Source organism: Canis aureus, chromosome 7 (genome assembly GCF_053574225.1).
Source record: "Canis aureus isolate CA01 chromosome 7, VMU_Caureus_v.1.0, whole genome shotgun sequence".
In the NCBI taxonomy this organism is placed as follows: domain Eukaryota; kingdom Metazoa; phylum Chordata; class Mammalia; order Carnivora; family Canidae; genus Canis; species Canis aureus.
Window position 1 is genome coordinate 9,743,957 of NC_135617.1, and position 15,128 is coordinate 9,759,084.

At 42.1% G+C, this 15,128-nt stretch overlaps 1 protein-coding gene across 1 annotated transcript in view; it reads left to right on the top strand.

The window, feature by feature from the left end:
• Positions 1 to 15,128, top strand: part of PREP (prolyl endopeptidase) — a 117,906-nt gene that overhangs the window by 14,317 nt on the left and 88,461 nt on the right. The window contains exons 3-5 of the mRNA XM_077902926.1: positions 9,418 to 9,551; positions 10,921 to 11,051; positions 13,508 to 13,717. Coding sequence (XP_077759052.1) covers positions 9,418 to 9,551; positions 10,921 to 11,051; positions 13,508 to 13,717 — 475 coding nt within the window. The remainder of the gene's footprint in view (positions 1 to 9,417; positions 9,552 to 10,920; positions 11,052 to 13,507; positions 13,718 to 15,128) is intronic.

A 15,128-nucleotide genomic window follows, 5' to 3' on the forward strand; every position in this document is an offset into this window, starting at 1 on the left:
CTCCAAATGTGTGGTCATTCTTTGATCTGTGGCAATGAGATTTTGCTAGAAGCCACAGGGACCCTCTTTGGCTCCTGTAGTGTCGGGAAGCTACCTGGAGTTCCTGTCTGCTAAGAAGGGAGGACACTGGAGATGGAGAATGGATGCTGGCTTCCCCAGATGCCACAGGTCTGCTGGTTTCATCTTTTCTTCCTTCTTCATGTGTTTGGCTTCCCCTTATTCCCTGTCTTTCCTCCCCTATCTTCCTTCTACCTGTGTGCCCACTGTGGCAAGCATTAGGTTAAATAGGGGGAAGGAACAGATACACTGTCATAAGCCAGGCAGATGTGGCCCCTGTGGGCATGGAATTGACATGCTAGCACAGATGAACCAAAGATTTGGGGGTGGGCAAGCCACGTAACCTTTGAACTGCTAGAGATCCATGCTGAAAGGAAGCTGAGCCACATCTTGAGCAGAGGCTGGGATGCTAGCCCCCTGTGGGGAGGGGAAAGCCCCTTTTTAGAAAAGCAGATCCTAGACCACTGACAAAATGCTTTCAAGTACTTGAATATGTTTAACACTAATATCTTCCCTGTGGCCACTTAGATGGCTTTGGTCTTAATCATCCACAGTGTTCCCATGAGAAATGCTGATAGCAAATATAGGGTGTTTGGGAGAGCCATTGGGCAAGAGCTAACAGAGAACTGAGATAACTCTGACTTCTCCCAGACTCTCTTCCCCTGCCTCAAACTTAGGTACGTAAAATCCATCCACCAGCCCACACTGCCATGTCCAGGAAACAAGGCAGTTAGTTCTAAAAATCACCATCCTTAGATGATTCCATTTGGTAAGATACGAGTGCCCAAGCTGTAGTTCTGGAGCATCCTGATTTCTGTAGAAACACTTCCCCACATAACTAAGGTCCAAAATGCTTGGGGGAACTGCCTTAGAACGAACACCTCTGATTTATACGGGGTCCACTTTCAAGGAGCCGAAGTTCTAGTAGATGCCTTGTTGTTGTTTATTTATAGCATCTTTATAAAGTGGAGGGACAGTGTTTGTGGTTCTTTTGTCATTGGGAGAAACCAAGACATGTGTTAGAATAAAGATGCCTGGGACTCTCCTACATAACATTGTACAGCACTGTGGCCATTTGAATCTACACGTGTTGAATCTACACGGCTATTCAATCATACACGTGTTTCTTGGGAGTTCCAGTTCTGCCTCTATAAATAGTCTCATGCCTTTCTCCTTTTTTGTTTTTAAAATCCCTATAGACACTACCCTGGTTCAGACATGCATTCCCACTGTGCTAGACATTCAGGAGCTTCTTAATTTGTCTCCCTTCTTCTAGAATTTTCTTTCTACCCTGTTCCCCCTAGCAATTAATGAGAACCCGTAGAGATCTTTGAACCTCTCTATTCATGGGAAAGGCAATAGCGTAGGGTCATTTAATGAGCAGCTTCAGAGGTGGAAAGACAGGTTTGAATCTTTATGCCAGTTTCATCAGATGTGACATTGGTCATATCTTTTGATACTCTGAAAATTCAGACGTACAATTTGGAGAAAACTGTGTATGGTTGTGTGAAAATTAACTGATGATGTTTTTGAACCATGCAGCAAAATGGTAGACTCAAGTAAGTGCTTAATAAACACTTACCATTCCATTTATTATAGAGCACTTTATTTTTTATTTTTTATTTATTTATTTTTTTAGAGCACTTTAAATAGCACGGAAATGATCTACGTGATAATTTAGAGCTATCGGGGATGGATTCTTTTGTTGCAGTTAATTCTTGGGCTCTTTTCCTCATTCATGGTTATTGCCTTGTTCAAATCTTCTTTCTTTCTCTTTAGATCAATTTTTGTCCTTTGTATTTCCTAGAAAGTTGTCCATATCCTCATGATTCTAAAATTTACCAGCATGGGGTTATCTGTAATGTTTCTCACATTATTGAATTTACCCTGTCTATGGCTGTATCTCTTTATCACTTCTAATTTTGTGTTTCCGTACCATCTCTCCACTTCCCTTGATTAGTTTAGCTGAAGCTTTGGTGAAATCTGTGGGATTTTTTTCTTTCTTTAAAAAAAGAAGCAGTTTGAGGACTTAAAAGTTATACTTTTTAATTTTCTGGTTCATTAATTTCTTCTTTTTTTTTTTCTTTTGTTACTTTAAAACTTTTTGATTGGAATATTTAATTTAATTTCCCTTTCTCATTTACTGATAAGACACCATTCGTGTAGATATGCCTTTTTTCAGGCTTTGCCAGCCAGGACTTGGGCAAGCTTCTGGTTGGTTCCTCTCGTGGGCTGCTCGTGTTCGGCTGACCTCACCTTGCTCAGCCGACTGCAGGACCCCTAGAAGAGCTATGTTAGGACTCCTGATTAGCGGGACCTGAAGCCCAGCTCATGCTGGCTCATCCAAAAAAGGAGCTGAGGGGCTCACGTACCTGGTGGTCAGGGTTCACGTGCCTTTACGCACAGCTCAATCCAGGAGTACATATGATGTTTCTGGACACCTGTCTCTCTTTGTCTCTTAGATCATTGGCTTTTCTCTGTTTTTCTGTTTTCTCTGAGTGTCCCATGTGGTAGGGAAAGATGGGCCTTGCCTCTCTAGGTTTTACTCAGACCTCATATCCCCAAATCTTGTAAGATGAGATAACTTCTGTCTTCCAGCGTTCATCTCTGTTACCGAAAAAGGAATCTGGTTGTTTTGCCTGGGTTCATGACTACCTTATTGACTGTTGCCCATAGAGAAGAATTGATGGAAAGACTCTGCTTATGACAATGAATAGGGTTCACTTACATAAAGGATGTAGAAGGGAGTTAGAGTAGTTAGAATACAGACAGAGGTATCAATAACATCATCTATGACAGACGGTGGTGCGAGCTACTGGTGCCCAGAAATGGTAAAATCTGATGGAGAGAGAGAGTGTAAGAGAGAGAGAGAGAGTAAACCACAAACTTCCTGAAAACATAACTGTCACTTTCCAGCCCAGCCTTTTTATTCAGATGCAGAGCACCTGTGCCAGGCGTGCCTCATCCGTCACGGTGTGATTGCTGTCCTTCGGCACACGGCACACCCAGGCACCAACAGTGTCCCCCAAGCTTGTTTCAGATCCACTCCTGAAATCAGTGCTGTGGGACCGGATCAGGTCAGCTACCCCGATGTGGGTGTGAGTCAAGAAACTTGCCCTTGCACCCAGTGCAAGCCTCATGCTTCGGGATGGTTTGCCTCACCCTGGATCACTCCCTGGATCCCGGGGAGGGGTGCTGGGAGGGCCACCCTCCCCCCGCTACTCTATCAGCAGGTCTTCTCAGAGGTACCAACAAGAAATAGGTATCACCTCCAAATGTTTTGCTACATCTCATGCATTTCAATTCTAAATAGTCTTTTTCTTGTTTTCTAAATGTTCTTACTATAGTACAGATTCCCTCATTGATCAAGTAGTTGTTCAAGAGAGGATGTAAATGCATTTAATGTCTTCATGTTCAGGATTTTAGTTGGGTTTGGATTTGAGGTAACCTCCGTCCTTGTCAGGTTTCTGGTTAGTAGCATCTATACCAAAGGATTGAGCCAAATGGCATTAAAGTTGAGCTTTGAATGGGCTCCCTGGTAGTGACCAGATTTGAGAACAAGGCTTGACTATAAGGTCAAGCCATTTTGCACATACGGGACAGGCAGAGAAGGTGGACAGAGATCTGGCTGGACTTCTGGAAAGCCCCACCTGCCCTGATAATCACGTGTAGCTGGAAGCTCAGTGTGAGCCTTCCTCCCCTGAGGGCAGATGGTTCCAGAGAGAAGAGATGGACCCACTCTGGGATTTTAATGTTAAAAGACAAGCCCGGTGGATTTGGGGCTCTCACCACTTGAATTCAATGTTTCTCCTCTTTGGGAACGAGTAATGGGTTTGTGGGGCCAGGAAGAGAAAGGCACCTCATTTAGTTGAGGTTAATGGCATTGTGGCTACAATCGTGACCAGAACCAGCTTTTCTTCTTGAGATTTAAGATTTCCTTTGTCGTCTGAGGTACTGTTAATTTTTATAAAATATTCAGTGAGTATTGGAAGAAATGGGGCCCTCGTCTTCTCCCCCTCACTCTTGCTCTGTTTTTTGGGAGGGTATACATTCCTCTTATTAGTCTTGTAAAATACACTATTCTATTCCTTTATGGAATGGAATTTCTAGACATGTTTTCTGAAGCAGCTGCCTCCAATTCTCTGTTTGGCCTCACCTGCCTTCAGTTTGCTGTGTGACTGTCCAGCCCTCCGGGCCTGGGTCCTACAGCATCAGGGATGAGCTTTGCCACCCCTTGGCTGCTTTTTTTTTTTTCTAAGGGTATCCCTGTACTTGGAGAGTCGTTTCTGAATTCTGCTACACTCCCAGCAGGGAGAGGGAACCCACATATGCTTCTCCCTCTGGCCTCCCGGTGGACGGGGACCATGGTTTTCTGCAGGCCTTGCTCTGACACCAGCTGTTTTCTCCAGAAGCCCCTGAAAGTTGCTTTATTGGGGTCATTCATTTACATATATTTACACACACACATTGTATATATATTTATACACACATAACGTGTGTGCGTGTATAATTTGCAGCAGAAACTCCTCAAACTTTGTAGGGTGTGCATAGGGCCATCCTTAATTTCTGTTGTTTATTTGGGAAGAGTGGAGGTTGTTAGCCCAAGTCGGTTTCTGGTCGTCTTGACCCCAGCGTGCCCCACTCCGCCTCACCCCGTCCCATCCTGGAAGTAGTTTCTCCTTTATTTTTTCTCCTGCAACACTTAACCTTTATCCCTGATCCATCTAAACAGATTATCTTACATTAATTGTGGCGTTCTCTCTATATAGCTAGTTAACGAGTAACCACCTGTATGCTGCATTTTTCTCACATATGAATGGATTGTACTTAGGAGAGGACTTGTTTCTGTAGATTAAAATACAGGGCCCGTGAGATTAAAATACAGGCCCCATTTCTTCCAATACTCACTGAATATTTTATAAAAATATTATAAAAACAGTACCTCAGACGACCAAGAAATTCTTTCTGAAGATGTTTAGGATAAAGGAATCTCTCTCCAGCTTCCCACCTGAGTGACCCTTTGCCAGGGGGCTTTTCATTTTTCTTTTCTTTCATTGTGGTGAGAACATTTCAGACAGGATCTGCCCTCTGACCCGAGTTTTGTGTGCATGGACAGTACTATTAACTACAGGCACAGTGCAGTACAGCAGATCTCCAGAACTTTCTCATTGTGCATAACTGAAACATTGCTTTGCCGGTGGAGCTTTCCGATATTCAGAGCAAAAGGAGATGTCAGTAGGGTTTTTTAGTTTTACAGCTGTTCGACGTGTGCAGATCCATCCATAGTAATAAAGTCTAAACAGTTGATCTTCAGAGGCTCAGCTGCAGGCCTCATTAATGGGCTTCCAGATTCCAGTCACTTGACCAACACTCTGGAGTGTGATGGCGGACACTGAAGCTTCTGGAAGAACAAAGATGACTCCGGTTCTCCTCACCCTGCTTGTCTATCATCGTCTTTAACATCATGAGTTTTTTTTCTCTCTCTTTCCTCGTTTTCTCCCTCTTCCCCTGATTTATTCTGATTTTTAGACCAAGAAGCCAGACTATGAACCCCTAAGTGACCAAGAAGGTATTTTCCTGATTAAGATATCAGAAGTCATATAGACAGTATGTGGAAATCTAAATTTCACGAAGCCCCATTACAGAAAATTTGCCACCCTCACCATGAAAAGGGTTTGCCCAAGTGATAAAGATATGCATGAAGAAAGCACTTGAGCCTGAGGAATTTGAACACTGTTTGGTTTTATGTGTAGGTATTTTGACTTGGAAAGGTACAGTCTTTAAATAGTGCTCTAGTTAGAGTAATTAGCTAATATCTGTGGCTGGGGTCGGGGAGGCTGGCGGTGACAAAATTGGTCACAATAATCCTCGAATTGTTTTGTTATTTAGTGGCATTGCTGTGCCTGGCATCACAGTTTTAGGAACATTTGAAACGAGAAAGGCCAGAGCGCCTGCTCCAGTGTGGGCTGGAACCACGGTTGTGACTGTACCTTGAGACATCTAACAGAAGCAGTGCGAGATGGAGAAGCAGTTGAAGAATACAGTTCCACCTTTCCAAAGAAAATGAACTGAGCCATCTCTATCTCTTGGACCCACCGTGGTCCTACTAGAGCCCGGATGAGGCCTCGATCGGTCTCAGATGGACACCAACTGGAAAGATAAGGGAAACAATCAATGCCTGTAGGCTGCCCTCTGCAGAGGCCCCTCCAGTGGAAGAAGAGTGCCAGCCAAGCCCCTCGGCATGCTGGGATCCCAGGGTGGGAGACCCAGGTAGCCAGAATGTCCTGATGAGGCCTATCTGGGAAAGAGCCATCAAATCCACACACTAATGTGCACTGTGCCCATTCCTCCCTGTCCCCGATCCCGACCCAATACAGGGGTCACTCATGCTCCTTGTAGAGACCGACCATTTCACTTGGCCTCGGCTCTCCCCGGACCACTGGCCCACCTTCCGGACCTCTGCTTTTGCTCCCCTAGTCTTCTTCATCCAAAGCAAGGGTACTTTTTTTTTTTTTTTTAAAGGTAAACTGGGCATGTAACTATCTCCTTTCCCAATCTTAGCTTGTTTTCACCTAGAGTCAAGATTCAGACTCATAACTGCTCACCAGGTGCTACATACTCCACTCCTGCCTGGGTCTTCGCTCCTGTCACTCATTCTCAGCCTCACTGACCTCCCCACTGTCCTTCACGCCTGACCAGCCCCCACCTCCCCACCCCTCCCAGGGCCCTGGACCTGTTATTCCTTGTCTGGAGCGGTTCTCCTGTCTTTGCCTGGCTGCTCCCTCTCGCCTGGCAGACCTTCAGAACCTCCTCACAAGGGCCTTCCTGGCCACCCTCCCTGACATAAGTGTCCTTCTTCCCAGTGCTTCCCAGGTTCTGGGTGAATGACTAGTTTTTACATTTCCAAACCGATGTGGACTGATATTTTTTTAAAAGGTAACAAAGATGTCGCAGTGATGTCACCTTGCTCATGGCACGTCCTCTCAGCCTCTGGACTCGCCTCCCCCTGGGCGGCCAGCGAGCAGTTCGGGGCCAGCACGGTTGTAGATGCTCCTGATTATCCTGCATGTGTCCTGAGGACCAACTGTCCTCTGTAACCCTCTGGCTTGTGTTTTGTGTCCCCCAGTAGAATGTTTACTCCACGATGGTAGGGAGCTTGTCCTACACTTGTCACCCCTCTTTCCACAGTGCACACCAGGTTAAGTGCTTGCTGAAGTACCAGTCCCCTGAGGTGCCTGTGCAGCCCTGCCTTGCCCAGGTGGGGGCACATCATAGGAGGCCCAGCTTCCCTTCTCCCCCGATTGTCTACTTTTGCTCAGCGCACATCCAGAATCAGGCATGGAGCCGGCCTCAGTCCCTCCTACCGTGATGGGAATAGAGTAGAGCTGACCCTTGAACAGTGTAGGAGTTAGAGGTGCCCATGAGGTAGAAATTCCCTTACTCCCCCAAACTTGACTGGTAGCCCACTGTTGACTGGGAGCCTTACAAATATGGTAAATGGTCGATTAATGTTGTATGTTGTATGTTGTATGTATTTTGTATGTCGTATATATATTATATACTGTATTCTTACAATAGAGTGAGCTCGAGAAAAGAAAATGTTATTAAGAAAATCATGAGGAAGAGAAAATTCGCTTACGGAACTGTAAAAAAAAAAAAAAAATCCACACATCAGTGGACCTACGTGGTTCAAACCTGTGTTGTTCAGGGATCAGCCGTAATTCCACTTCAGTGCTACTGCTAAGTCACTGTGTGACTTTTACAAAGTGACTTCAGTACTGCATGCCCTCCATATCCGTGTCTGGAAAGTAGACGTGGCATTTCCTTCCGTCACGAAGTCAGGTAATGCTCTTGCGCACACTTCGTGATCTCCACAAGGCTGCCCCTGCATGGCTCGCAGCTGTACATCGATGTTGTGACACAAAAACAGAAGCCCGTTTCCTCACTGACACTCTTTTTAATGAAGCACAGTGGAATCAGCAAATTTTTTTCAATTAAGGACCACGTATTAACTATTTTAGATGTTGTGAGCCATGTAGGTCTCTGTTAGGTTTTTGTTTTTTGTTTTCTGACTCTTTAAATATATAACTATTATTAGCTCAAGTGTCATAGGAAAGCAGGCCAGGGTGAAGTTTGCCAATCCCTAGCGATAGGCAGTTGGAAGTATATTTCTTTGGGACTCAAAACATTTTATTTTCTGTTCGGGTGAAATAAGAAATATGACCCATTGCAATTTTATTTTTCTTGAATTGATCCTCTTGCGAAAAATGTTGTTCATCATTTTAGTCATGCTTTCCATTCCTTCTCTCTTGTTTTCAAGCACATTTTGAATTTTAATGAATTTTAGAACAGCTTTGTCTCAACACAGAATCGTGGTTCTCCAGAGCACAGTTGGTGGTTGTGTAGGAGATCCCATTCGAAGACAGTTTTGAGTTAGAATGGGCCCTGAGGCCTTAATGATCCATCCACAACTAGAGTCTGATAATAACACATTTTTGGCTGCCATTCAAAATCTATTATGTTCTTAATTTTCTTGAAATTTTCTTCTGAGGACTTAATTGTTTGTAGACATTGGGTTAAGCCTTCAATTGAATTTAGAGCTGATGTATTTATTCTTGTTTGATTTCTTACTAGTCGCCAGACATGAATTATTCTGAGTCTAAGCTTTTCTAGTACCGGGAACTTAATAACTGCTTAGTTACAAATAGGGCATGCTTGGATACAGCTGATCTGTTGTAAAACCTGCCCCGCGCCCTGCCTTTGCCACCAGGGTCCCCTGACTTCCTGCAAACCGTCCCCTGCCCTTCTTGAAAACCATAGTTGTAGATATTCTTATTTAATGCCACCCATTCTCCAATCCTTAAAAAATATTCTTGTTTCAAATGTTAAAAAGGATCTCTGAAGTTGACAGATCGTGGGTTTTAGCAAGATGGTGGGGCCAAAACAAAATTGCGAAAATCGTGCCAAGGTATTTATTCCTTTAACTCTGATGGTTTGGGGGATCCGAGGCTGCTGACTACGAAGAATGGAACCCTGGGTGATCTTAACACAGTAGAGTGTGCTTGTTAAGAGGATAGATTCAGGAGCCAGCTCTCCCACTTCCTCGCTGTATGATGTTGGGCAGCTGTTCATCTACTCCGAGACTCAGTTTCCCCATCTATAACCTGGGGCTAATAAAAGAACCTTCTCCATAAGGTTATTGTGAGTTCTAGATGAATTAATTGTAGTTAGTGCCATGTAAGGACTAGATATTATTTATTGAGAGAAAAATACGCTTTTACGGATGCCTATCAGTGGATAACATTCCACGTGGAATATTATATATCTGACTTGCTTTGTCCATTTGAATTTTCTCTCTAGGCTTTCGTTGAGGCCCAGAACAAGATTACTGTGCCATTCCTTGAGCAGTGTCCTCTCAGGGGTTTATACAAAGAGAGAATGACTGAACTCTATGACTACCCCAAGTATAGTTGCCACTTCAAGAAAGGAAAACGGTATGTGAGGTTGCTTTTATTTAATTTTCGTTTTACTTTTCTAATTGGATGCTTTCTTAAATCTTGAAATACAAAGTCCTAATAACTTAGTTTATGAACTTAATCCATTAAGAAATCAATTCATTTCTGTGCTTGAGTATGGGAACAATGTTTTTTGGTCCATTGGCCATATTCTCAAAATAACGATTAAGAAAGTTAGTGGAGGTATTTCCTAGCAAAACAAATCTAGATTGTAGGAAATTATTGTTATCTTATGGCTAGTAATTGGTGAGCTAGGATGATTTGTAGACAGCAGTGGAGATTTGTTTGCCTCTAAAATACTCTTTGGCTTAAACTACTAGAAAAGCTTTTATTATATGGATTTCTTTCATCTAAGAATGAAAGTGGGCCAAGAGATGGCACCCATTAATTCACTTCTCTTGTTCTTCTCCCTTTCACACTGATATAAACATATTCTCTCGTTCCAGTTTTTTTTTTTTTTAAGTCTCTGTGGAATCATCAACACAAATTTACTTGAGAATTTCTTAGATGCCCTCCTCCTTGTCTCTCTTTCACACTCACACACACACATATCAGTGAAGTATGATCTATATGCCTACCCCTTCCTGCTGCTTGTTTTTGTAAATAAAATCGAAATGGCACACAGAACGTGTCCATTCATTTATAGATTATCTTAGCTGCTTTTGTACAACTATAGAATTGACAAGTAGCAACAGAGAATATTTGTTGTCTGGCCCAATGCAGAAGAGACTTGCTGACCCCGGCCCTAGCAGCCTGTCCAGGGAAGGATCCATCATTTTATTTTAGAAAATCTGTTTTTTTTTTTCCTCCATTGAAAAAAGTTACTGTTTTTTTTGATTATCAGTTTTTTTTTTTTTTTTAAAGATTTTATTTATTTATTCATAGAGACACAGCTAGAGAGACAGAAACACAGGCAGAGGGAGAAGCAGGCTCCATGCAGGGAGCCCGATGTGGGACTCGATCCCGGGGTCTCCAGGATCACACCCTGGGCTGCAGGCAGCGCTAAACCGCTGCGCCACTGGGGCTGCCCGATTATCAGTTTTAGTTCTAGCAAATGATGCAGTCTTTATTTGTCCCTGGTTAGCTAATGTGCAGGATTACAGTAAATTATTTCAACACTTAAAGCAATTCAGATACCAAACTCTAGTTACAGGAAGCTGGTGGGACCTTCTACCCTAGTCCCCATGTCTCTGGCATGGCCCGTTTTCTTTTTCTTTTTTTTTTTTTTTTCCGTTTTCAATTAGACATCTATGTTTTGTTTTTCTTTTTCTTTTTGCTTATGTGTATTTGATTGTACCCCACAAATGGAAAAGCCCACAGCTAAATAAAGACCATCTCTGTCCCCCAGGTATTTCTATTTTTACAATACAGGTTTGCAGAACCAACGAGTATTATATGTACAGGATTCCTTAGATGGTGAAGCCAGAGTGTTCCTCGACCCCAACCTACTCTCAGATGATGGTACGGTGGCGCTCCGAGGTGAGTGCTACACAGCTAAGCCCACAGGAGTCCCAGGGCCCTCACTCATGGCTCTAACTTTGGTGCAGTCACTTCACCTCTAAAACACCAGACAGGATGGACCATATTGTAGAACAGATGCACATCCAATATCAGGAAATCTAATTTTTGCACAGTATCTTTAGAATACATGAGTAGCCACATGTTCTGGTGGCCTGAAGCGGAACTGGAGAATAATTCACACTGGACCCAAATTAGCTTCTAGGGCTTCTGAGATATTTAAGTATCATCATCATTGCTTCTAACATCCCTGAGACCTGTCTGTGTTTAAGGAAAAAAAATCTTATATAAGTAATTTAAGCTCTATGAAGAATGAAGGATGTCCCAGCTATGAATATAGGACAGGAAAGAATATTTATGAGATCCCTTTCCTTGGTGAAAAGGAAGTGATCAGAGTTTTAAAATTTAGTTGTCAGTATTGTAGAATTTGAAGTAGAAAACCACAGTCTTGAAGAAATTAGTCAACTTGATACCTTGTTCCCTGAAGATGCAAGTTTAAAACCCAAATTGGTAAGTTTTGCCTATAGATGCTCTGTGTCTTCTAAATAACTCCACCCCAAGGTAACCTTCTTCACAGGCCATAAAGATTACCCTAGGTTTGTGCCTTAAGCTCTAGTTCTAGGGAAGGATGTTGGCTATTCTCTGGTTCTATGTTTTAATAATTGTGTACTCTGAGAATCATCTCTTGTTAGGATCCTAGATTTTAGTGGAGTTGGCTCAGCATCCCCCCGTAGCATCTTCTCTTTTATAGAGAAAGCACAATGAAGGCTCAGCCCTGTGGAGCTGAGCGATTAGAACACTCTAGTCCTGTAATCGAGTAGGTGGGAGTGAAAGGGCCCTGTTCCCACAGCACTGTGTGAAGACCCTTTTATAAAGCCACTCAGTCATTTAATGGTTCCTCCTCTCTCCTTCTCAAGTAGGCTGTGTGTATAAATAATGATCCTTTATGTAATTAGTGTTGAAAGTAATCAATATTGAAAATACGATGCCAGCCAGCTAACTAAGAACATTCTTCTATGAATTTGAGCTTGCGGTTGTAAGCAAATGTAATACACTGGTTCTGTGCAGTAATATACCCTGTGCAGGCTGTCATTTAATTTTAACAAAGGTCTATCTTGTAACTTATCCAGAAGAACTTCATTACAAGAGGGTCTCTGAAAATCCATTTCAGGACCTTTTAAAGGAATGCCTGCCATGTACAGGTCCTGATAGCTGAAAAGGAAAATTAGACATGGGACCTGACCTAGTCTTCAAATTTCCTGAAAATGGTATTATAGGGGAGTTACCATATAAGTGAACATACAGATTCTTTTTTGATACCATATGATTTTTTTATACATTTCAAATGAACGTTTTTATTTAAAATTTTCATGAAATTTTTCTAATTATATATAAATAATTTAGAGTAAGAAGTAATTTTTCCCTATCGCCTTCTAGACTCTTTTCTGTATTTATATATAGGTGAGCCTGAGTACTTAATAGGAATTATAAAGGGTTAATAAGTAGGTCTTGTGAAATCTTAAACTTATTTACCACCAACAGAAATTCCATGTAAAGCAGTAGGAAACCTATGAAAATAGTTGGATTTCTGACAGTAATTTTAAACCCCTAGTAAAGTTTAGCAAACATCATAAGAGGAAATCTCTCGTGTCACTGTCTGGTGCTTTCTATACATAAATATACAGAATTTCTTAACACACATTCCATAGTGATTAGAACATTCTCTCATGGACTTAAAGAATTAGACACACATAATGGTTCATGGATGGTGTTACTTTTCTTTCTTTTTCGTGGTTCTTTAGAATTATGTTCTGTGTGAGCCCTCATTGCAACCCTCAGGCTTTATTTACCTTGGCTTGTGCTAGTCAGGTGGTGTGGATGTTAATCCTTGAGTGCCAGGAATATGCAGAAAATGAGGTTGTAAAAAGTGATTTCAAATAGTTTGGACTCCATTCCAAAAATTACTTAATGGCTTCCATTTAGTTCTGTTACATGGTATGTGTCATAATCCAGTCATTACTCTACAAGCAGTTTCCTTATTCTTTTCCCCCCCTCCTTCTTTTTAGAGTATAAATAAAATATGCTGAAAGTCTCAGGATGAGCCCTGCTTTTAACTGAACTGCTCATTGAATTGTAGAAATATAAACAATGGAGGCATGTTAGTGGTCATGTAATCTAATACATCATTTTACAGATGAAGAAACTAAGACCTGGAGGGGCTAGGACACTTGTCCATGCTCATGAAGTGAATTCCTTTGAGGCCTGGGCTCAGTCCCCAGGGTTCCTCATTAAGGTTCCCTGCTCCTTCCATGGCACTTATGGCAGAAAACTTTGTCAGACAGTACAGAGGGCAGCAGGCAAGGCCAGGGGTTGTGCCCCCATGTTCACTGTGTGAGAATTTCTCCTGTGTCCCATAGGCTATGCATTCAGTGAAGATGGTGAATATTTTGCCTATGGTCTGAGTGCCAGCGGCTCAGACTGGGTGACGATCAAGTTCATGAAAGTCGATGGTGCCAAAGAGCTTCCAGATGTGCTCGAGAGAGTCAAGTTCAGCTGTATGGCATGGACCCACGATGGGAAGGGGATGTTCTACAACTCATATCCCCAACAGGATGGAAAAAGTGATGGTAAGTTAAGATGTCAGGTGGTGCATCTTTTTCAGGAAATAGAAGTGTGACTTCATATGACTTTAAAAGCTAACCCTACATAGAAGGTTTTTTGGTGTAGAATGTTGTAGTAGTTACAATTACTCAAAGAATGTTGTAGCAGTTACAATTACTGTGTGGCAGATTGCCACAAAACTTAATGTCTTAGAATAATAACTGTATTATTCTTATTTTTTTATTTTATTTATTTTTGTTTGCTTGTGAGTCTGTGGGTTGGCCACACAGTTCTAGATTAGCTGAGTTCTGGCATGTGTCTCTGTTCAGCTGTGGGTCATTTAGCTGATCTTGGCTTGTCTCTCTTCCATGTCAGGGGCTTTGGCTCTGAGCCTTGTGGTTTCTCATCCTCAGGTTGTGTGATGGACAGATTCACATCGAGGCTAAGCAATCCCAACTATGTGCTTCCTGGAAAAGCCATGGAAAACCACCAAGTGCTACAAAGCTTTCTTTTCTATTATGGTGTTATCTTACTTGTTTCTCACTGTCCTGAAAGCTTAATACCTTTTCATAATTTAAAAACAAAACAAAACAAAACAAAAAAAACAGTTCAGTCTCAAGAACATCTTCCGAAATCAACAAGTATGTGTGGATTACTTCCAGAGTGATATCCAGTCAATACTTAGTCTCTCTCTCTCTCTCTCTAAGTTATCTTGTAGAGCATTTTCAGGTTCACAGCAAAATTAAGCAGAAAGTACAGAGATTTCCCATATGACCCCTCCGCCCCCCCCTCCCCCAGAGCCTTCTCTATTTTCAACATTCCTCACCAGAGTAGGTACAAATGGTGAGTCTCCATTGACACATCATAATCACCCAAAGTCCAGAGCTTACATTAGTGCTCACTCTTAGTGTTGTATGTTCCATGGGTTGGGAAAAATGTATAATGATGTGTATCCACCATTGTAGTATCCTACAGAGTAATTTTACCACCCTCATAATCCTCTGTGTTCCACCTGTTTATCTTCCCTCTCTACTAGCCTCTGGCAACCACGAATTTTACTGTCTCCATAGCTTTGCCTTCTCTGGAGTGTCGTATAATTTGAATGATACAGATATGGCCTTTTTAGATTGGCTTCTTTTGCTTAGTAATATGCATTTAAGTTTCCTCCATGTCTTTTCATGGCTTGGTAATTCATTTCACTGAGTAGAATTCCATTATCTGGATATAGCGCAGTTTATTTATCCATTGACCTATTTTTTTTTTTTTTTTTCAATCCATTCGCCTATTGAAGGGTATCTTGGTAGAGTTCAGGTTTTGGCAGTTAGAAATAAATCCTGCCAGAAACATCTGTGTGCAGGTTTTTGCGTAGACATACATTTTCAGATACTTTGGGTGAATACCAAGGAGTTCAGTGATTGCTGGATTGTATTATAAGAA